The 24,839-nt window shown below is 36.6% G+C and overlaps 2 protein-coding genes across 49 annotated transcripts in view; one reads left to right on the top strand and one right to left on the bottom strand.

Annotated features, from left to right (window-relative positions):
* GPR160 (G protein-coupled receptor 160) overlaps positions 1-14,098 on the top strand; it is a 44,634-nt gene extending 30,536 nt beyond the window's left edge. For 2 of the 4 annotated variants that reach the window (XM_021069792.2, XM_021069790.2), the window contains exons 3-4: positions 9,392-9,509; positions 12,659-14,098. In XM_021069792.2, the coding sequence (XP_020925451.2) occupies positions 12,732-13,748 (1,017 nt within the window). In that variant the 5' untranslated portion in view covers positions 9,392-9,509; positions 12,659-12,731 and the 3' untranslated portion in view covers positions 13,749-14,098. Of the gene's footprint in view, positions 1-2,812; positions 3,006-9,391; positions 9,510-12,658 lie in introns of those variants that run through there. The other 2 variants (XM_084990257.1, XM_021069794.2) reach the window with 2 other exon arrangements.
* Positions 14,099-15,180: 1,082 nt separating this feature from the next.
* PHC3 (polyhomeotic homolog 3) overlaps positions 15,181-24,839 on the bottom strand; it is a 91,788-nt gene continuing 82,129 nt past the window's right edge. For 13 of the 45 annotated variants that reach the window (XM_084990234.1, XM_021069778.2, XM_021069785.2 and 10 more), the window contains one exon: positions 15,181-24,652. In XM_084990234.1, the coding sequence (XP_084846360.1) occupies positions 24,498-24,652 (155 nt within the window). In that variant the 3' untranslated portion in view covers positions 15,181-24,497. The remainder of the gene's footprint in view (positions 24,653-24,839) is intronic. The other 32 variants (XR_014824270.1, XR_014824294.1, XR_014824273.1 and 29 more) reach the window with 7 other exon arrangements.

Raw genomic sequence — 24,839 nt, forward strand, 5'->3', positions numbered from 1 at the left:
GCTGTGTTCTTGAGGGATAATGCTTTATAACTTAACTTTCTTGAAATGTCTTTGGTTTTGTTATAAGGATAATTCTGGTCTTGGAAAGTGAGTTGGAAGGTGTTTCTTCTCTTCAAGTTTGGAATTTCTTCCTTAAAAGTTTGGTAGAATTCATCGGTGAAGACATCTGAGTCAAGAATTTTCTTTCTTTCTTTTTTTTCCTCTTTTGGCCACCCCATGGTATATGGCGTTCTCCAGCCAGGGATCAAATCCAACCCGGAGTTGCAACCTACAATGGATCCTTAACTCACTGTGAGGACCAGAGATCAAAACTACATCCCTGCTGCTGCAGAGACACTTTCAGTCCTACTGTGCCACAGGGGGACCTCCTAGAATTGTCTTTGTGGGAATCTCTTAAAGTACAAAGTCAGTTTAATAGGAATTTTTAGGCATCTTTTTGAATGACTTTGGTTATTTGTGTCTTTCTGGAAATTTGTCTGTTTCATCACAGTTCTCTTTTATTGGAATAAAATTATTCTTAATAGTCTATTATCTTTTTAATGTTTGTAGGATCTATAGTGAGATCCTCTCTTTCCTAATTTTGGTAAGTTCTTTCTCAGTTTGGATGGAGGTTTATAATTTTATTGGTTGTTGGTTTTTTTTTTCCCTCCAAAGAACCAGTTTTCTCTTTTCTGTTTGTCTTTAAAATTTCATTATTCTCTGCTCTTTACTATATCCTTCCTTTAGCTTACCATGGGTTTAATTTACTCTTCTTAAGGTGGAAACCTAGGTCACTGACTCAAGACCTTCTTTTCCAATAAAAGCAAGTATATCAGAACAATACAGTGCAAAAGCAGCTAATTTAGTGGAAATTAAAACTGAATTTCGATTTTGCTGATTCTCTTATATTTGCATTGCTTCTTTTCAAAGTTCTTTTTTGTACTATAACTTTTATAAATTCTGATAATATAAATAACACTTGCTAATTGTTAAAGGAACGTTAAGGGTACACAGGATTGTAAGGAATTTTGTGTGTCAGGATAAGCCGTAACAATAATTACCAAGTCCTTGCAGTTTGATAAAACAAGCTTTATTTCTTGCTTACACTGTACATTCTTTCTGAATCACTAGGGGTTTTGAGTTCACAGTCACTCAAGGATCCAGGTTGACCAGGTCCCACTATCTATAGCTGTATTGTCTGGAACACATGGCCTGTTCTTCTCCTATGGTAGGGGAAGAGAAGACTGAAGGGGGTCTCATCTGGAATTACATGCTTTGGCTTCATAGCCCATTGGTGAGAAATAGCCACATTATAAGGGTCAAGGAACTAAAATCTTCCAGTGAGCTTAGAAGCAGAGCAAGGAGCAGGCATGGGTGAGCACCCAGGAAAAAAATAAAAATTCTATACCTCAGGAGAAAACTAAAAATCACTTTGTGGTAATTCCTACTTAGCTGTGTTCCTGTCTGGTTCCACTGACTTTCCTTATACCCAGCCTTATGTTTGGGTTGCTGGAAATTGTTCCTGCAGTCTGAATAATCATTGATTCATGTTTCATTGTATTCTATCTTTGCAACTGTTACCTGATTTTATCAGATTATAAGGGAGACCTGGGAAAGGGCAAATCAAAAATCCCTTGCTATTTGTCTTAGCAACATGGAAATTTCAAACATTTTTTAAAACCTTGTTTTAGAACATCTCTGAAAGATACACTGGTTTTATGTAGGAGGGAAACTAGGCTGGATAGTGATGAGTAGGGGTAAGAGATGTTGAAAAAATGGATAGGATGGATCATTTTCACGGTTTACACTTTTGTTTAACTTGAATTCTATACCATGAAAATATATTACCAATTTTAAAAATAAGGAGTTCCTGTCGTGGTGCAGTGGAAAGAATCCGACTAGGAACCATGAGGTTGCAAGTTCGATCCCTGGCCTTGCTCAGTGGGTTAAGGATCCCACTGTTGCCATGAGCAGTGGTGTAGGTTACAGACACAGCTCGGATCCTGCATTTCTGTGGCTCTGGTGTAGGCCGGTGGCTACAGCTCCAATTCGACCCCTAGCCTGGGAACCTCCATATGCCACGGGTGCAGCCCTCAGAAAGACAAAAGACCAAAAAAAAAAGTTAAAAAGAAAGCTTTCTTTTCTATATTTAAATTTTCTATACTGAATCTAATTATACTATGTATGTAAATAAATTAAAACAAACATCTGCTTCTTTAAAAAATTGTCAGAGTTGAATGACATTATTTCTTCCACTCAATTCTGTCTGATTGAAGAGAATGAGCTTTGAAACCAGACCTGAGGTTGAACTTCAGCTTCAACACTTAGCAGTCATGCATCTCAGGGAAATGTGCTTGTTAACCCCTGAGCATTTCCACATGGGGAAAAATAATAATATCTACCTTTCATGATTGTTGTAAGGATTAGATTAAAAGTATGTAAAACCCCTAGACAAGGCTCAATACATTATTTCTCCCACAGGCTTTCTCCACTCACAAGGCTCAACAAATCCAGCTACAGTGCTAATCCCATTTTCAGTATAATAGATGAATGTTGACTGCTCACCTTCCCTTCCTATTGTTAAGTGCAGATGGTTTTGTTAAACTTTTCTGACACTGCAAAAAACAACTATTTGATTGTAATGATGTTATGAAGCCATTTACCTTTTCTTCCTTTTTACTCTTAAATTCCCATGAATGTTCAGACTTTCCAAAAGCTGTGTGTGATATCACGACTGATTTCATAGATGAGAATTCAGCTATCTTCTGATGAGCTGGACAGTAATCTGTGAAATGTGAAACAGGTGCCACTCTGCTCAATTTTTTTTGTTTAGGAAAATGGTCATTTTTCACTTTAAAAAATGTTACATGGAGATTAAGATGACAGAATAGAAGGACTGGAGCTCAACTTCTCTCCTAAAAACAACAAAATTTATACTTAAGACTGAGCACTCTTCAACCAAATGGACTGGAAACCTTAAAAAAGATATCCTACTCCAGAAGACAAAGAGAGGGCCACATCAAGAGGTAGGAGGGGCGATTTCGTGATATAAACAACCCCATACCCCCTGAGTGGGAGGCTTCACAGACTGGAAACTAACTGGTTCACAGAGACTCACCTACAGGAGTGAGAGTTAGAGCCCCACATCAAACTCTCACGTGTGGGGATCTGGCACGGGGAGAAAGAGCCCCGGAGCATCTGGCATTGAAGGCCAGTGGGGCTTGTGTGCAGGAGCTCCATGGGACTAGGGGAAACAGAGACCCCATTCTTAAAAGGCGCACACAGAATTTCACATGCACTGGGTCACAGGGCAGAGCAAAGTCTCCATGGAAATCTGGGTCAAATCTGACTGCAGTTCTTGAAAGACATCCTGGGAAAACAGGGGTGGATGTGGCTTGTTGTGAGGGAAGGACATTGAAAGCAAAGCTGTCCGGAATATTCAGAAGCCTTGCCTTTCTCTGGAGGTGGCCATTTTGGGACAATCTGGCCCAACCCAGTCAGCTGCTGAGAAGCCCCAGGGCAAACAACAACCCAGGTGGGATCACAGCCCCACCCCTCAGTAAACAGGCTACCTAAAGACCCCTCAGGCACACAGCTGCCTCTAATCCCATCCAGAGACTAAGACCCACCCACCAGAGGGATTAGAATCAGCTCCACCTACCAGTGGAGAGGCATCAGCCCCTCCCATCAGGAAGCCTACAGCAAGCCCCCCATACTGACTTCAGCCACAGGGGGGCAGGCATCAGAAGTAAGAGAGGCTACAACTCTATTATCTGTAAAAAGGTCACCACACCAAAAACCTATCAAAATGAAAAGACAGAGAACTATACCTCAGATGAGGGAGAAAGGAAAAACCCCAGAAAATCAGCTAAGCATGGAGGAGATTCTCAGCCTCCAGGAAAAAGACTTTAGACTGTTGATGCTGAAGATGATGCAAGACATTGGAAATAACCTGGAGGCAAAGATGGATAACTTACAGGCAACACTGACCAAAGAGATACAAGATATAAAACTTAAACAAGAAGAGATGCAAAATACAAAATAGCTGAAATAAAAAATTCACTAGAAGCAGCTAACAGCTGAATACAGGAGGCAGAAGAACGAATAAGTGAGGTGGAGGACAGATTAGTGGAAATTACGGACGCGGAACAGAAAAGAGAAAAAAGACTGAAAAGAACTCTGGAGAACTCTGGGACAATGTTAAATGCAGCAACATCCATACTATAGGGGTGCCAGAAGGAGACGAGAGAGAGAAGGGGACAGAAAAACTATTCCAAGAGATAATCGCCGAAAACTTCCCTAACATGGGAAAGGAACCACTCACTCAAATTCAGGAAGCAAAACGAGTACCATATAAAATAAACCCAAGGAGGAACACCCCGAAAAACATACTAATCAAACTGACCAAAATTAAAGACAGAGAAAATCTTGAAAGCAGCTAGGGAAAAAGAAACAACATACAAGGGAACCCTAATAAGGTTATCGGCCGATTTTTCAGCAGAAACTCTGCAGGCCAGAAGGGAGTGGCATGATATACTCAACGTGATGAAAGGAAAAAAACATCCAACCAAGATTACTCTACCCAGTAAGGCTCTCATTCAGATTTGAAGGAGAAATCAAAACCTCACAGATAAGCAAAAGCTGAGAGAATTCAGCAACATTAAACCAGCCTTACAACAAATACTAAAGGAACTTCTCTAGGCAGAAAAGAACAAGAGAAGAAGGAAAGAAAAAAGAGCAGCAAAAACAAATCCAAAGCAATTAATAAAATGGCAATAAGAACATACATATCAATAATTAACTTAAATGTGAATGGACTAAACACCCCAACCAAAAGACATAGACTGGCTGAAAGGATACAAAAACAAGACCCACATATATGCTGTCTTCAAGAGACCCACTTCACATCTAGGGACACATACAAATTGAAAGTGAAAGGATGGAAGAAAATAGTCCATGCAAATGGGAATCAAAAGAAAGCTGGAGTAGCAATACTCATATCAGGCAAAAGAGACTTTAAAATGAATATTTTAAGGGACAAAGAAGGTCATTACATAATGATCAAAGGATCAATCCAAGAAGATATAACAATTTTAAATATCTATGCACCCAACATAGGTTCACCACAATATATAAGGCAACTGCTAACAACCTTAAAAGGAGAAATCAACAATAACACAATAATAGTGGGGGATGTTAACACCCCACTTACAGCAATGGACAGATCAACTAGACAGAAAACCAGCAAGGAAACACAGGCCCTGAATGATGCATTAGACCAGAATGACTTAATAGATATTTATAGGACATTCCATCCAAAAGCAACAGAATACACATTCTTCTCAAGTGCACATGGAACATTCTCTAAGATTGATCATATCCTGGGCTACAAATCCAACCTCGGTAACTTTAAGAAAATTGAAATCACATCAAGCATCGTATCTGGCCACAACGCTATACGACTGGAAATCAACAAGAAAAAAAACTGCAAAAAACACAAACACGTGGAGACTATAAACAACATGCTACTAAACATCCAATGGATCACTGAAGAAATCAGAGGAGAAGTTCCCATCATGGCGCAGTGGTTAACGAATCCAACTAGGAACCATGAGGCTGCAGGTTCAATCCCTGGCCTTGCTCAGTGAGTTAACAGATCTGGCATTGCCGAGAGCTGTGGTGTAGGTCGCAGACGTGGCTCGGATCCCGCGTTGCTGTGGCTCTGTTATAGGCCAGCGGCTACAGCTCTGATTAGACCCCTAGCCTGGGAACCTCCATATGCTGCAGGAGTGGCCCAAGAAATGGCAAAAAGACGAAAAAAAAAAAAAAAAAAAAAGAAATCAAAGAGGAAATTTAAAATACCTGGCAGCAAATGACAACAAAGATACAACTCTCCAAAACGTATAGGATGCAGCAAAATCCATTCTAAGAGGAAAGTTTATAGCAATACAAGCCCACCTCAGGAAACAAGAAAAAGCTCAAATAAACAAGGTAACTTTACATCGAAAGCAGCTCGAGAGAGAAGAACAGACAAGACCTAAAGTTAGTAGAAGGAAAGAAAACATAAAGATCAGAGCAGAAATCAATGAAATAGAATCAAAGAAAACCATAGAAAAGATCAAGGAAACGAAAAGCTGGTTCTTTGAAAAGATCAACAAAATTGATAAACCCCTAGCCAGACATACCAAGCGAAAAAGAGAGAGGACTCTAATCAATAAAATTAGAAATGAAAAAGAAGTAACAGTGGACATCACAGAAATACAAAGGATCATAAGAGACTTCTATATGCAACTAATGCCAATAAAATGTAAAAACCTAGAAGAAATAGACAAATTCTTAGAAAAGTACAACCTTCCAAGGCTAAACCTAGATGAAATAAAGATGAATGGACCAATCACAAGAACTGAAATTGAAACTGTGGTCAAAAAACTTCCAACAAACAAAAGTCCAGGACAGGATAGCTTCCCAGGCGAATTCTATCAAACATTTAGAGAAGAGCTAACACCTATCCTTATGAAACTATTTCAAAAAATTGCAGAGGAAGGGATACTCCCAAACTCATTCTATGAGGCCACCATCACCCTGGTACCAAAACCAGACAAAGACACCACAATAAACGAAAACCACAGGCCAATTTCACTGATGAACATCGATGCAAAAATCCTCAACAAAATCCTAGCAAACTACATCCAACAATACACTAAAAGGATTGTACATCATGATCAAGTGGGATTTATCCCAGGGACGCAAGGGTTCTTCAATATCTGCAAATCCATCAGTGTGATACACCACATTAACAGACTGAAGAATAAAAACCATATGATCCTCTCAATAGACTCAGAAAAAGCCTTTGACAAAATCCAACACCCATTTCTGATAAAAACCCTTCAGAAAGTGGGCATAGTGGGAACCTATCTCAACATAATAAAGGCCACATATGACAAACCCACAGCGAACATCATTCTCAATGGTGAAAAGCTGAAGGAATTCCCACTGAGATCAGGAACAAGACAAGGATGCCCTCCGTCACCACGGCTCTTCAACATAGTTTTGGAAGTCCTAGCCATAGCAATCAGAGAAGTGAAAGAAATAAAAGGAATCCAAATTGGAAAGGAAGAAGTAAAACTATTACTATTTGCAGATGACATGATACTATACCTAGAGAATCCTAAAGACTCCACCAGAAAACTGTCAGAGCTCATCCACGAATTTGGCAAAGTCACAGAATACAAAATTAATACACAGAAATCAATGGCATTTCTATATACTAACAATAAAATATCAGAAAAGGAAATTAAGGAAGCAATCCCATTTGCCATCACATCCAGAATAAAATACCTAGAAGTAAACCTACCTAAAGAGACAAAAGACCTGTACTCTGAAAACTACAAGCCACTGATGAAAGAAATCAAACATGACACAAATAGATGGAAAGACATACATGCTCTTGGATTGGAAGAGTCAATATTATCAAAATGACTATACTACCTAAGGCAATCTACACATTCAATGCAATCCCTATCAAGTTACCAAGGACATTTTTCACAGAACTCGAACAAAATATTTTAAAGTTTGTTTGGAAGCACAAAAGGCCCAGAATAGCCAAAGACATCCTGGAAAAGAAAAATGGAGCTGGAGGAATGAGGCTCCCGGACTTCAGACTATACTACAAAAGCAACAGTCATCAAAACTGTATGGTACTGGCACAAAGACAGAACTATAGATCAGTGGAACAGGATAGAAAGCCCAGAATTAAACCCATGCACCTACAGCCAACTCATCTACGACAAAGGAGGCAAGAATATACAAGGGAGAAAAGACAGCTTGTTCAATAAGTGGTGCTGGGAAAACTGGACAGCCACACGCAAAAGAATGAAATTAGAACACTCCCTAACACCATACACAAAAATAAACTCCAAATGGATTAAAGACCTAGATATAAGACCAGACACTATCAAACTCTTAGAGGAAAACATAGCCCAAACACTCTCCAACATAAATGACAGCAACACCTTCTCAGATCCACCTCTTAGAGTACTGACAGTAAAAACAAAAATAAACAAATGGGACCTAATCAAACTTCAAAGTTTCTGCACAGCAAAGGAAACCCTAAACAAAACAAAAAGGCAACCCACAGAATGGGAGAAAATCTTTGCAAGTGAATCGACTGACAAGGGATTAATCTCCAAAATTTATACACACCTTCTGTAGCTCCATACCAAAAAAACAAATAACCCCATCCAAAAATGGGCAGAAGATCTAAACAGACAGTTCTCCAAAGAAGACATGCAGATGGCCAAAAAACACATGAGAAGATGCTCAACACCACTCATTATTAGAGAAATGCAAATCAAAACCACTCTGAGGTACCACCTTACACCAGCCATAATGGCCATCATCCAAAAGTCTACAAACAATAAGTGCTAGAGAGGGTGTGGAGGAAAAGGAACCCTAGTACACTGTTGGTGGGATTGTAAATTGGTGCAACTACTGTGCAAAGCAGTATGGAGATTCCTCAGAAAACTAAAAATAGAACTACCATTTGATCCAGCAGTCCCAATCCTGGGCATCTATCCAGAGAAAACCACGACTCGCAAAGACACATGGACTCTGATGTTCACTACAGCACTATTTTCAATAGCCAAGACACGGAAACAACCTAAATGTCCATCGACAGAGGACTGCATCAAGAAGATGTGGTACATATACACAATGGCATATTACTCGGCCATTAAAAGGAACAAAATACCAGCATTCTTAGCAACATGGATGGACCTAGAAACTATCATGCTATTTGAAGTCAGCCATACAATGAGACACCAACATCAAATGCTTTCACTGACATGTGGAATCTGAAAAAAGGACAGACTGAACTGCTTTGCAGAACAGATACTGACTCGCAGACATTGAAAAACTTATGGTCTCCAGAGGAGACAGTTTGGGGGGTGGGGGGATTTGGGGGTGCTTGGGCTGTGGGATGGAAATCCTGTGAAATCAGATTATTATGATCATTATACAACTACAGATGTGATAAATTCATTTGAGTAATAATAATAAGAAAAATGTTACTTATGTTAACCGGCAACAAGTATCAAAAGATCCTAAAACAAAACAGTTTGAGAACTGCTAGTTTAGACTCAGAACCTGTGGGTTAAAACTGTAGTGTAAGCAGAATTTCTATAAACAAAGCCCATGTTATCAGCACCCCATATCTCAGGGTCTTTGGTGAATTTTAATCTACGTATCTCCTTGCTTTTGCTGGAAAAAATATAAAACAATTAGTAAACTTGTTCTAGTCCCACAAAAAAGTTATCGTTTTTCTAAACAGCTCTAGAGACAGTTACACTGAACTCTAGTTATGGAGATGGCTGTTAATGATGGTTATTTTTGTTGTCTATCATCTTTCACACAGAGCTTATTCACATGGTGTTTTGGTATGCCAAGAACCAAAAGTAAGTTAATTGAAGGCAGTAAAACTGAAGCAAAATAGGAAGATCATCAGCTAAGAAAGGCCTATGGGAGAAAGCAGAGTAAGTATGGTGTGTGGTTATGAATTAATTGGGGTGTAAGTGGGAAAGCAGAGACTGTCAGTGAAAGAAATCACGGTTTGTTTCCTTTAGGCCCTGCTAATACTTCTAAAACTGGCCAGATCACACAGCAAGCTCAAAGATGCCTTGTGAAGGACTTGCACAGTAACTTGCGTATAACATATATACACAACTTGATTCATAGTTTAAAATATCATGCAGGGAAAAGATCAAATCTTAATAAATCTCTGAATCCCAGTAGTTAATGTGAACATTTTTCAAGGGAAAATTTAGGACAGACAGCCTATCAAAAGATTTTTGTCTTGTCCAGGGAGGCTTTTTAAAGAACAAAATATTGGCATTCCCATTGTAGCTCAGCAGTAATGAACCTGACTGGTATCCCTGAGGACTTGAGTTCGATCCCTGGCCTTGCTCAATGGGTTAAGGATCTGGCATTGCCATAAGCTGTGGTATAATTGCAAACATGGCTCGGATCTGGTGTTGCTGTGGCGTGGGCTGGCAGCTGCAGCTCTAATTCGACTCCTAGCCTGGGAACCTCCATATGCCCTCAATGCACCCCTAAAAGGACAGAAAAAACAAAACGAAACAAAACAGTGAAGCCAACTTTATTCAAGACCATTGCAATACGTGTCAGAACCACAATTATGAGATTTTTTAATTGGGGTAGTGTGTGTGGAGATTGGACTCAACTCCAAGTACAACAAAGTGGGAACTTACAGCCAGGTAAGAAAGTGGGAGGTCAGTGAATGGACTATTATTGAAGGAATGTCAGGGGTAAGAGGAGATTCTGTTTAAACTGATATACCAGAATTCTTTCTGAAGGCAGGTCAAGGTAATGAGACATCACTTAGAGGATGCTGGGGATGAGGAACTTGACCAGATATTGAGGGAGACCAGCTACTGAGGGTGAGAGATTCTGCTTAAATCTTCTTAGCAATATTCTTGCTAAAACTTGACAGTGAAAAGACAAACACGGAAGATCAAGTCAGTGTAGTTGAGAAGATTCTCTTCCCAACTACAAGAGACTCTGTCGACTTAGTTTATTCTGTCAACAGAACTGATAGCCTTCTCCCACATTGATTTCTTTTCTTTATCCTCAGTATCCTCACTATATATATATATATATATACATATATACATATATACATACATATATACATATACATATATATATACATATATACATATGTGTGTATATATATATATATATATACACATATATACATATATATATATAATTTTTTTTTTTTGGTCTTTTTAGGGCCACACCCACATATGGAAGTTCCCAGGCTAAGGGTTGAATCAAAACTACAACTGCTGGTCGGTACCACAGCCACAGCAACTCAGGACCTGAGCTGCGTCTGTGACCTACACCACAACACCAGATTCTTAACCCATTGAGTGAGGCCAGGCATCAAGCTTATGTCCTCATGGATACCAGTCAGGTTCATTACTGCTGAGCCACAACGGGAACTCCACTACTTTCTTGAAATTAATCATCAGTTACCTGTTTTTAAGCAAATTCAAGTTTTTTTGCTTTCTAGACTTGATACTCCCTTATTTTTTTCCTTAAAATTTGAGAAATTCAGAAAAATCTTTAAATAATGCCATATGAATCATTTGATGTGTACATTTTGTCTTTTTCTATACATGTATATATTTTAAAAATAATTTTTTTAAATTTAAAAAATAGATGTTAGTATTTTAACCTGTATTTCACTTAACATATTACGAAAATTTATTACTGTATTATTTTTTAAACATGTAACAAATTCCTAAGGCAAACAACATTTACCAAGTATTGAAAAGACAGAGTGAAAACTGTCTTCCTCCTATCCCAAGGAACATTTTTAATGGCCGCATAATAGTAAATCATAAGGATGCATCATTTTTAACCCACCCCTAATTCTTGACATTTCATGGGTAGGTTTCTTGTTATTTGAGTTTTGCTTTGCTGTTATAAACAGTGGTTGAATAGTCTTGCAGAAACAACTTGGGATCAGCTGTGTGTGTGGGTTTTTTTAAGGATAAATTTGTGTTTGGTTTTGGGGGGTGGTTTAAGATAAGTTTCTTGAATTTCCTTCCTTTTCTTCCATCCTTTCCTGATTTCATACTCTCTGATCTTTATCTTTCGTCTTCTCTTTTTTCTTTATCAAATACATTTATCAGTCAAGCTCAATTCCTGTTCCTTTGCCCTTACCTAGCTAGCACCTCTTAATGTTCTCAGGTAGCCCTACTCAGTCCCTGCTCCTTCCCTGTATCCTTCTTCTCTCCAGGTGTCATACCTGAAAGGTCACCTCCGGAAGATGAATCTTTCTCTTTCCTTTACCAATATTCTCATAGTTTCTAGCTAAAACATCTGTTTTATATCTTTAAGCTTCAAAAATCTACTCTGAGTGATGATCCTACAGCTAAAAAGCTTTTAAAACAGCTACACACAAAGGCCCCCATAAGCATTATCCAAATTTCACGGACAGAAAGACAAAAATGAGTAACGTCTGGAATCAGAGTGGGACCAAGTTAACAGCTATCAGTGTACTGTTCTGGGTATTACTATCAGCATGCTATTTGAAGGCTGTATTGTGGCTCTGGTAGAGAAACGTGTTTCTCTACCTTTTAAAAAATTTCATTTTTGGCCACCCCATGGAATATGCAGTTCCCAGGCCAAGGATCAGATCTGAGCTGCAGTTGCAACCTACACCACAGCTGTGTCCACACCAGATCCTTTAACTCACTGTGTCCAGCTAGGAATAGAAGTTGCATCCTGGTGCTGCAGAGATGACACCAATCCCATTGAGCCATAGCGGGAACTCCTCTATCATTTTTCTAAAAAAATAAGTTATCAAAACCTGTACTTAGTAGAAGTTAGTAATTTACATGTAACAGTTTGGTTATATGTAACTTGGTTATATGTAACCAAACTGAGAGTTCTGGACCATCTAGTTCTCAAAGAATGACCAAAATATACACATTAATTCTTCTTGATCACTTTATCTATTTTCTATAGGTATTATGAGAAATATATTACTGTTTGGGGAAATGATTGGAGTAAATTAGATTTTTGAGACGAGAGGTGTTTGTGAAGTTTTAAAACATCAAAGTAACATCAGCGTTTTCATTTTTCTTTGCAGGGATGAAAAATAAAGCACTGTTTCATTGGAGCAACAGGCCTTTGAAATTTAACTAAAAAAAAAAAAAAAAAAAATGACTGTTCTTACTTCAGAGAACTGCTCTTTTCAGTACCAGCTACATCAAACAAATCAGCCCTTAGATGGTAACACTCTGTTATTCTTGATTGTACTTGGGAAAATATTACTAAATATCCTCACACTAGGAATGAGAAGAAAAAACACCAGTCAGAATTTTATGGCATATTTTTGCATTTCACTAGCATTCACTGATCTTTTACTTTTAGTGACTGTTTCCATTATATCCTATTTCAGGGATTTTGTGCTTTTAGGCATTAGGTTTACTAAATACCACATCTGCCTGTTTACTCAAATTATTTCTTTTACTTATGGCTTCTTGCACTATCCAGTTTTCCTGATAGCTTGTCTAGATTATTACTTGACTTTTTCTAAAACCACCAAGCTTCCATTTAAGTGTCAAAAGTTATTTTATTTCTTTACAGTTATTTTAATTTGGATTTCCATCCTTGCTTATGTTTTGGGAGATCCTGCTATCTACCAGAGCCTGAAGGCACAGAATGTTTATTCTTATCAATGTCCATTCTACATTAGCATTCAGAGTTACTGGCTGTCATTTTCCATGGTGATGATTTTGTTTATTGCTTTTATAACCTCTTGGTCAAAAGTTATTAGCTTGGTACAGGCTATTAGGATAACTTCCTATATGAATGAGACAATCCTGTATTTTCCCTTTTCATCCCACTCTAGTTATACTCTAAGCTCTAAAAAAGCACTTTTGCCCAAGTTCATTATCTGTTTTCTTGGTACCTGGTTACCATTTGTACTACTTCAAGTAATTATCCTTTTACTTAAAGTACAGATTCCAGCATACATTGAAATGAACATTCCATGGTTGTACTTTGTCAATAGTTTTCTCATTGCTATAGTTTATTGGTTTAATTGTCACAAACTTAATTTTAGACATATGGCGTTACCTGTGGATCCATTTGTCAACTGGAAATGCTGCTTCATTCCACTTACACTTCATAATCTGGAGCAAACTGAAAAGTCTCTATCAATAATAACTTGCTGATATGTTGCCATGTTAACACTGAAATTTATAGCTATGAGAATCATAATTTCACAAACAGGAAAGAATGATTGGGACATATAAAGAATGAACTGAACTGAATTTTCCCCCATCCTCCCCCAAACTTCTGTATCTTTTAATGTGTTTTTGGGGGGCTATGAGATTATTTATTAGGTGTTTGTTTTTAAATAAAATACTTGCAAGAAAAAAAAAATTATACTGGTTGGCCATACTGATGTTTGTGTTACCCAGAAAACTATTGGATACAGATTGCTATGTAAATCTGAGACTGACCACCAACTTTTCAGATATGAGCTTAAATAAACATTTTTATTAAACTCAGAACAAGAAAATGATTTGGTGTAAATATTCTTTAACATAAGAAGAAAGATGAATTCAGTTTAAGTGATTTTTAAAAATATAACTCTGTTCTTAATACATATATTCCTGAAAGAAAAGTTTCAGTTGCTCACCCTACAGAATTGGAAGTAGTGACTAGGTCTCTTCCATGACAACCCAGATTTATTTTCATAATTGAAACTTATCTGTTCTATATTTGCGTGTCCAACAACTATCTCATTGGCAGTATATTTACAACATGAAAGTAGAGTTTCTTATGCTCAGCACTATTGACATTTCAGGTTGAATAATCTTTTGTTATGGGAGCTGCCCTGTGTACCGTAGGATGTTTAGGAGCATCTCTGCCCTCTAGCCACTAGGTGCCAGCAGAACCTCATTCCCTCTCCAGTCATTATAATCAAAATGTCTCCAGAAATTGCCAGGCTTCCCTCAGTTGGCAGAATTGTTCTCAGTTGAGAACTACTGAAGTGAAGCAATCTGAATGGCTGAATAATCTGAAATCACTCTGTGGGTTAACCACATAGATATTATCTAATTTGTTAGTGTCTAAACCTGTTCTACTTCTGTGTTACTTTCCTTCTGAATGTATTGCTTTTTAATTGGCCATACATGGGAATGAAGTATTTAAAAATGTATTTTACTTAATTAGTAAAGACTTGTAGGAGTTCCCATCGTGGCACAGTGGTTAACGAATCTGACCAGGAACCATGAGATTGCGGATTTGATCCCTGGCCTTGCTCAATGGGTTAAGGATCTGGCATTGCCATGAGCTGTGATGCAGGTCGCAGACGTGGCTCAGATCCCGTGTGGCTGTGGCTGTGGTGTAGGCCGGTGGCTACAGCTCCGATTAGACCCCTAGCCTGGGAACCTTCACATGCCACGGGAGTGGCCCTAGAAAAGGCAAAAAGACCAAAAAAACAAAAACAAAAACAAAAAAGACTTCTACCTTCTTCAGATTTTAAATGTGAAAAGTAAATAACTATTTCAAGCCTCTCATTAAGCTATTTGTTTACTTAGAGGATTCCCCATCCCTCCATAAACTTAAAAATAGAAAGAAATTATTCAAAAGACCAGCCAAATGGAAGAGGCTTTTATTTTTTAAAGAAATGAACTTACAACTGGTCTACAATATATTATTGTAATATAAACAATATAAATAAATGATCCTGTAGGCCCACTAACCTTCCATCCAGACCCACATGAAGCAATGTTACAACAATATTCTATGTGAAAATGTGCAGGTAACAAAGGTGCAATTACAAGCAAGTTTAAGCAGCAGAGTATAAGGTGCTTTAATTTAACAGTTAATGTTGCCATCAACAAACATTTGAATGTTCAATTTTACTTCACTGAATACAGACACAACAAATATGAAAATTTAAAATTCATACACATGCTACTTGTTAATATGAAAGTGCTTTCTCTTTTTTAAAAAAATACACCAAATGGACAATCTTTTTACATAGATCATGGTGTGCTCTTAAAATGCAAAATTAACTTCATTTTCAGGTTATACATTTTAAAACTGTAGCTACAGACACCAATCTAGGAATGCTAATGCTAAGGGTGCTAAACTATTCCATTGCCTGTAAGGAGGACTCTAGTACAATATCCAACATAAAGAATACACCTATATATATAATCTTAATATTTGTTTTTTGTAAAGATAAAAAATGTTTTCTTTCCCCTTGGTGATGCTTAGTTCATCCTGGGTGGATCAGTGTTTGAGGTTTTAATAATATGAAAGTCCTATTTAGGATAGTGGGAGGAACCAAACGGAGGAATTTTTAAAAAATCAGTTAACCATGTGCTTGAAGCATCAAAAAAATTTTTAACAGTTTATCACAATTTGCTTTTGTTAAATCAACAACAGAGAATGTTTCTGACAAGCAAGAACACAAAAAGCACTAATTCAACAAAGAGGCCTGAAATGCCTGCACACTGCTGCCTAAAACTCCAAACCTTTACCACAAGATCACCCCTTACTTCAAGGATAGTCTCTGGAGCTTAATTTGGCCTTTCCTATGGGGAAAACAAAAATCCAAGCTTTTGAATGAGGCAATTAGGAATCTAGTTAAATGTCTTGGAAATTAGACGTCCAAAATTATACCATCTTTGCCCATTCCCAGTGATTTTTTAAAATTTAAGAATACACATATAAAAAGTATGTAATATTTTTACAGCATAAAATATCTGAAAAACTAAGTGAATTAAAATAGTTTCAAAGTTTTAACCAGTACCATGGGAAAATTATTTTAAACCCAGATTACTTGGATGTTAGTGTTCCTGTTTACAAACACTTTAATACAGATTCTAATCTAAGACTTATTTGTACATTTTCCTGCTTTAAAAGGTTGTGATTATGATGCATTAAAGATCTTTTAAATATATTTTCATTTTGTATCTTTGTGGAGAATGTCAGTATGGAGTGACATTAATATGTAAAGCTGCCTCAGTGGGAATTACAATGTAATTCACAGACTCCCGGGGTGGCAAGGGACCTCCTATCCAGTTAATCCATTCTCCCACTCTGTGTTTACTCTCCAAATACCTGTCAATTGAAGCTACAACCATGGAACTGTTTTACTGTTTACCAGTTCTGCATTTTAAAGGAAAAACCCTTTTACTCTGTAATATAAGTGTGCTTTCTAAAAAGTAAATACTTTTAATGATAGTCAAAGTTTATGCAATCTTCCTTGCTTTAAAAAGAAACAAAAAACCAAAATAAAAACCAAACCTGCTCAGCAAGATCCTTTGATATTTTTCAGTTTTTGAAAGTTACTGCACTGTTACTACTGGATATAAAGCTTTCAGAGTTCAAAATGTATATAGTATGTCAGCACCAGCTCCTTTGTATTGTTCACACCCTGCATGGCAACACCTCTGGAATAGATTCAAGTGTCCAAATAATTCTGAGAAATACGGGCTGTCACAACAGTTTCAAAATGTAAATCCTAATGTTAGGTAGGTACCTTTGATTTTGTAAACTAATCAGGTATATGGTGATGGATTAGCAAGTGGAAATGTGTTATAGGAATTGTCATATGATTCATTCACTCAGACCCATTAGATATCATCTAGCCTAATCCTTTACCCAATGCATAAAAATCCCCTCTCAGTTCCAACTTTACATTCAGTACATTATGTAATAATAATTATGTACATGTTTCTTTAAGTCACAATCAAAAATGGAGGATTATGTTTACTTATTACTAGTTCCTTAAGTCAGGTATACCACACACTGCATAGTAAGTGTTCAAATGGTTTGCTAAATGAATAGATAAATGCATGAATAACAATATTCAGATGAGTTCATATGTCCAGTGGTTTAGCAAGAAGCATTTAGAAAGAAAAATATCCTCCTTTGCTGTCTATGTGAAATTTCTATCTTTATCCTTAGGAGAACAAAGACTGTGGGTGACCCAGGAAGTAGATGCTTCATGAATAATGATCTCTTAGCAAAAGCTCTTAAATATAAAATGAACCATTAAAAAAGGAAATTAAGAGACTTAAGAGAATTAAGTGGGAGCAACTTTAAAAAATACTCCATTATGTGACTTAGAATCATAGTTTTATGTAAGCATAAAGATGATTTAAGCAAAATCAACATTTTGGGTAGTACATGTTCTCTACTGTATATTCAGAAAGAAACAGGTTAAAAACTAAGTAACTGCCTAAGGTGTCACAAATAGCTAATCCACCAACCAGAAGTAAAACCCCAGTTTCCTAGCCAGTGTTTTATCTTCATTTATCATGTTAATTTAACTACTATGTTCATCTATTATTTACTACCAAAGTAGATTATTTACTACCTAAAACAAAGTGACTTTTTTTTTTTGTCTTTTTAGGGCCGCACCCATGGCATACGGAGGTTCCCAGGCTAGGGGTCCAATCGGAGCTGTAGCCGCCGGCCTATGCCAGAGCCACAGCAACGCCAGATCCAAGCCAAGTCTGCAACCTACACCACTGCTCACAGCAACGCTGGATCCTTAACCCACTGAGTGAGGCCAGGGATCGAACCAACAACCTCATGGTGCCTAGTTGGATTCATTTCCACTACGCCACAATGGGAACTCCAACAAAATGACTTTAACACAAGCATTCCAAAGATTTTAAGCAATGGACACATCTGGTTTGCCTGAAGCAAGACTAAAAAACTTCCTCCTTTCTAAAATAGTTAATGTTCATTTCATTACCATTCCCCACCCTTCTCTATAAATACCAACTTTTTCACCTCCATAAATTAAAGCTCCACAAAATCAAGGATTTAACACTGATAACAGTCCCTAAAGTATAACTTTTAAGTCAGTAAATGATGGCTACTATCCATCCTTAAGATAACTGGAGTCAATTTAAATAGGTAGTCTAAAAGGACTTATTTTATTACTCTTACATTTAAAATTATACCAGGTTAGCCTAATAGGGCTTTAAATTTATATTGTTTTTTCTTTTTTCCAAATTAAAATTCATTCATTACTCCTTTTAAACAATACATTTTTAAAACTTCACACAGGTTTTCTTTCTGTGGATTTGTACTGACACCACCAATATCATTGAAAGCAATTGTACTTTTCAAGGACAGTAGGAAAAAAATATATATGATTTTTACATATATATATATATATATATATATATGATTTTTTTGGTCACACTCACAGCACATGGAAGTTCCCAGGTCAGGGATCAAATCCGAGCTGCAGCTGCAACACCACACCAGATCCTTAACCCATCTGCACCACAGCAAGAATTCCAAAAATATTTTTCTAATGTACCTCTTCTCTAATATTCGAGGCTGAAATTGTCATGTTAAGTAAAACCAAATGTTCACAAGCTATAAAAAGGGAAAAAATAAAACATTTACCAAAAGTGTCCATAAACATGGCACTTATGAGGTGTGAGTTCATGTGTTAGAGAAGAATGGGAGAGTTTTCATTAGGGAAGCTGGACTTCAGATCTGAAAAGGAGGGCAGGTCTCCCTTTCCATGTATGTGTACTAAAGTGACAGTTCAGGAAAAGGCAGATGTTCTGCTCTGGAATATGATGGTAATAATTATATTTGTATTAGTGCTTTTCAACTTTCAAAAAAAAGCTTTCTCATAGTATTACTTTAAAATAGATTAAGCTCTGAAAAATATGTAAAACTTTTAAATTCTTAAAAATTTAGGAAACTTTTTCCAAAGAAGATAATATAATTTTCAATATTTTTTATTAAAGAAATGGCTTATATTAATGCTATAAGGGAAACTATATAATGACATGTTATGAACTTATAACAAAAGAGGAATATCTTCCCAAAGAATTTTTTAAAAGATGTACAGCTTATACAAGAGGCTGAAATTTAATTTTACTAAGATTGCATATTTACTTTCCCTAATACTGTGTTTGTGCTTATTTAATTGAATCACAATTACTAAGATGAAATAAAATGCTCTAAATAGATTCAGAAAATAACAATATTGATGAATGTGGATTAAACAGTTCTTTTCATGACCCACACTACTGTGCATCAAAGAAATAGAGGTAGGCTTGTATTTACTGAAATCTGCACTAATAAACAGAACCCTATCTTAGTCATCTAGTTCTTACACTGAGACACAGCCTAACAAAATACTATCTTAAAAACAACTTTCTTTGTAACAATCCACAAGACTGATTCAACTGTAGTATTTAAAAATGGATACTTTCTCCTCTATAATTCTGATAACTCAATCATAACAATTAACCTTTCAGTTTTTGACAGATATTCTCCACTATAATAGTCACCTCTTTCAGAAGTCAAATACCACCAATTTATAGGTAGTTTGTTGGTGGTCTAGTGGTTGGGAGTTGGCACTTTGCTGCAGCTTGAGTTCAATCCCTAGTCTGGCAACTGAGAGCCCACATTAAGCTACCACATGCTGTGGCAAAAAAAAAAAAAAAGAAAGAAAGAAAGAAAGAAAAAGAAATCACCAATTTATGTATCCTTGGAACTATTAATACACTCCTAAAGGCAAGATAACTTGATAAAGAGAATGAAAGACTATGATTATAGGTAAATCTTGACATTAAAAAAAAAAAGCCATACCCTGTTTATTGCTCTAACTGGGATCCAACCATTATAATTTACTATTTTGAACCACTGATGGCCATATCTATGCTACACGACCTTAGTTAACTATATTATCCTCTTGGATCTGGAATGCTTTTCCTATTTGTCCCCTCCACTTCCCCACCCTTTTCCCTAGAAAACCTTCCCCAAAGCCCAGTTATAGTAACATGCGGTGCACAGGAAAAAGACTGAGGAAACACTGTGCATAAATGGTCAGTTTCCACTGCCCAGCGGGTTCATGGAGACATGACTGCTAGGTATTACAAAGTCCTGTCTCAGTTACCTCCCTAGAATTAATCCCACTATAAAATCTTCTGTAGGGATCTTCAGGCAAAGGTCTAAGAAAGTTTTCACACAGTTTACTTGAGGCTAGAGGAGGTGAGGGGGAGTGAGGCCCTTTCATGCTCTTAGGCAATAATGCCCAGTGCCTACCGCATAGCGGCAACTTGAGTTCTTGCCATTGACTAAGGGGGAGGATCTTCAAACCACAAAATATGACTAGGCTGTTCTGGTTGAAAATATATCTTTGAAACATTTTAACAGTGTGTTAAGCCAAGGGTTTCTTCCACTCCTTATGGCAATGAGGACAGCATCCATCAAATACATCTTTAACAATTATTCTTTCCAAGATTGTTTACACATATGTAAACACAGCCTAAGACTATACAATCTATATATTACCTCTCTACCATACTTGTGCCATGGTGGTACCAAAACCCTGAAAATGCAAATAACAGGACTTTATAACATTTAATTGTACAAGTCAGTGACTTGGGGCACTAGAACAGATTTCAATCTAAAACTGCGATTTTAATAAATGTCTGAGTAGAATATCATACCAGATATAGGAAGATTATCTATGTTGAAAATTATTCAAAGGTATGGGTACAACAATACTTATTTCATATAGTTTAACTGTTTCAACACAAGGAAACACAAATAAAATGGGCTACCTAAAAAAAGTCATTTCTATTTAAAACTAGGTAAAACATGAATTAACTTCAAAAGTGCAGAAATTTGTTCAGTGTTGAAGTGGGATAAACTAACAAAGTGGCAGGTTTCTGGTCTGCCTCTCTTCCATTCTCAAGCTTCTTCACTAACATTTCTTTCCTCCTATTCCAGGTTCTCTACTCCAAGGGGACAGTCCTTAAATGGGGACTTTAAAAAAAGGTCTGTTTAAAGGATGCCCCAGCAAATTAAAAATACCATCATGGAAAAATTACCAGAAACTTTAATAAGTGACAGGTTTTGGGACAGCACTTTCACTTATTACATCAAAGCTGCATGAGACACATGCCTGAAGGCTTGATGAAAATGCATGTCATGTAAGGAAAAACTTTTACAAACCAATCCTGTTTTATTTACTTCCTTAGGAACACATGGCTTAGAGCAAATAAAATTTCAAACCTGCAGAGATTTTCTTCCTCAATGGGAAAAGACTGCATTGTTGTAAAGAAATCAGAAAATGCAAACTTAGGTAGCAAAGGTAGAAAGAACTTCCCATGTCCCCTTTCTGTTTGTCCGTCCCTCTCCTCAATCAAATCCTAAAACAGTATGAAGGAAAATGAAAATAACAGCAACCTCCCCATCTATTTCATACTAAAACTGTGCTTAAAGCTCAGGAGAGAGGTGGACACCCAGTGTTATCATTTATATCCAATATATATAACTGAAATTCTGAAATTCAGATGGTTCAATCATCCAGAAAGAAAAGCTGCATCAAAAAGAAAACCACTGATTAAAAGTAAATGAGCCATTACTAAATAAAATAACTCTTGAAAAAAGCAAATGTATCTTCTGGGTATGTTTTGAGTGGAGAGAAAAGATCTGGACTATTCTTAAGATATAAATAAGATTTAGGATTATAAGGTGCTCTCGAATGGAAACCCCTCTTCTATGCTTTCTTGGATACTTAACACAGTGATAGGCACAGAGGCTTTCAGTAAATACACAACAACCGAAGAAGAGGGTAGTAAACAGGAAGAGAACCTCTAACAGTTCCAAGTTAATACCTTAAAGGCTACAGATAATATTGTTATGGGAGGTAATCATTATTGCTAGGGAGTGTATCCCCAAAGAACCAATTCTGCATAAATTATTTGTGGATTATCTGTGACAAAGTCTTAATTCCAGGGGAGATTTTCCTTTGTGTCCCTCAGCCCCCATACAGTGGACCAACTCCTTCTTATGCTTAACCTATACTTGCATTCTGAAATTGCAAGATGAGGGGGAAAGTCAAACATATGACAACTCTGTCATAATGATTAACTACTAATAAATGAAGATTGACTATAGAGTACCTAACCTTTCCTCGAAACTTTAATCCAATAATTTAAAATGTGATATAAAGAAATATGTGACATAGACTACAAGCTATTGTAGGTCTGGAATATGAGCCTTACACTATATATTACGTATTCTAATCCTACACATAACTATCAATAAACATCTTTTGTTTTTTTAAACATTACTACACAAAAGAATTCCACAAAGCATACATTCAAATGAGAGGCATCTAAAGGTTAAAAAAATTACCCGCTGTATTTCTGTATAAAAATAATCAACATTCTCTAATGTACACAAAGCCAAAAGATAAATATCTGTGATGTCTTTAATGACATCTTTAGTCTTCTACTAGCGTAACACAATCTTTTTGAAAAGAGCAGTGCCAATGACTGAAACCCATGGACTCTTCCCCACTTACTGAACTTCTGCCAAATAACTGTGTATGTTCTTTCAGTTATTAAAACACTTCCATTGTGTGGTAAATACAATGGAATACTATTAAAAAAGATTAAAATATTTTTGATGTCCAGGACTTTAAACTTTACAGGGCTCCCATAGCAATTTTGTTTTGGTGCCATAATTCTAACAGAAGAACATTAACTGTTCAATGAAAGGTTTTGCTTTAAATTTTTTTTCCCCTAAAACATGTACCTACAAAATTAGATCTGATTTTCCAAAAGAGATCAGTTGGACAAGTGCCTTGCAGGAAGCATACAAGGACTCAGTTAAGAGAAAGGAATGTGCATTCTAGCTAGACCCAGCATGTTCCACACTAGAAAAATCTAAAGACCAACCACATAGCCATTGCAAACTATTGTCCAGCCAGCAAAGGCTGTGCACTGGTTCATAATCATATCATGTCTTCATCAGTGCAGAAAGATATGAAAAATAATTATTATGAATACTGAGAATCAAATTAATGGTATGCTAGTCCTTATTTTATAGACCAATTTAATGAATTTTCCCCCTTTTTCTAGAATGCATAAAACCAGGAAAAATACTTCAGCAGAATATTAATGCTATTTGAAATACTTCCATTGTATAATGAATGTATTCCTTATTATGTCTCTTTTTTTTCCAAAATATACCTTTGGGTGAAAAAGACCAATATTTATCACTCCTACATCAGGATTTCTCAACCTTGGCACTACTGACATTTTGGACCAGATAACTCTTTGTTACAGAGGACTATCCTGTGCATTGTAGGATAATTGCAACATCCCTGTAGGCTATGTTCCAAATATCAGAAGTAACCTTCCCCCACCCCAACCTACAACAACCAAAATGTCCCCGGACATTGTCAAATGTCCCCTGGGGAGCAAAACTGACCTCTGTTGAGAACCACTGCTCTAAATGAACAAAAACTAAGAGGAAAACTAACTTCCTCAGTCATACCAAATTCTTGGTCAAGTATGGAACAGAAACCAACTCTTCTAACTTCCAGATCAGTATTATTATTCATGCTAGAATGCAATCCTTTTTATAGACAAAACAATTGTCTAATAGACATGTTTTTTAAACACACACTGATAGCTCACTGCATATAATTCCAGTCACTGGACTCCTAAATTATTCCTAAATTACTCCTAAATTATATCTCTCATGACAACCTATAGAAAACTTATACGGTACAAAAATGTATAAGAAAACCGAATCAAAAAAGGAGAAATGTAAATCATTAAATTACTTTTAAGGATTTTTTTTATATTAATGATAAACATTGCCTTTAAAAAAATTATTTAGTAAAACACTTTGAAAAATATCATGGCCCTCTATAACAAGTCTTTCAATATTGTGTGTAACCTGTAAAATGAATTTTACCAATGTTGGCTAACTATGAAAATGTATGATGCATTATTATATCTGTAGAAGAAATGTCAGGTTTTGATGTGGAGATCCCCATGTGCTTGGCTGTCCACCATGATAAGTAACAATATTCTAGGCCAACTTGAGCCTTTACCTTACATATTTGTTTATGAAGAATAAAAATCCTGTTACCACAAAACCTCGTGATCCTGTTAAGATTCCTTCAGAGAGTTGATACGTGCACAGATCTTTAGGGCCGGGCCTAGCTTGATATTCATTGCACTCATAAGATGGTCTTCTTTTAGCAAGAGAAGAGCCTGTCCATCAATCTCCTGTGCTCTGAACTCATCTGCGATATCCTGGCAGCCTAGAATTTGATGAGAGGAAGGATGTTAGAATTAATACACAACAATTAGACATTATTCCTAACAGTTATGTTCTCACTGGGTTTGAGTACCTGAAATACAGGCTAGGAACAAATGAAATTTACTGGTGGTAGTCTCAGGTTGATTCCTAAAGAAGAGAATATTTCTTAGTATTCTAAAAATAAGAAT

Source organism: Sus scrofa, chromosome 13 (assembly GCF_054392235.1).
Source record: "Sus scrofa isolate SSC_HxYL_T2T_F1_AM1 chromosome 13, Sscrofa_HxYL_maternal_Yorkshire_Landrace_v2.0, whole genome shotgun sequence".
In the NCBI taxonomy this organism is placed as follows: Eukaryota; Metazoa; Chordata; class Mammalia; order Artiodactyla; family Suidae; genus Sus; species Sus scrofa.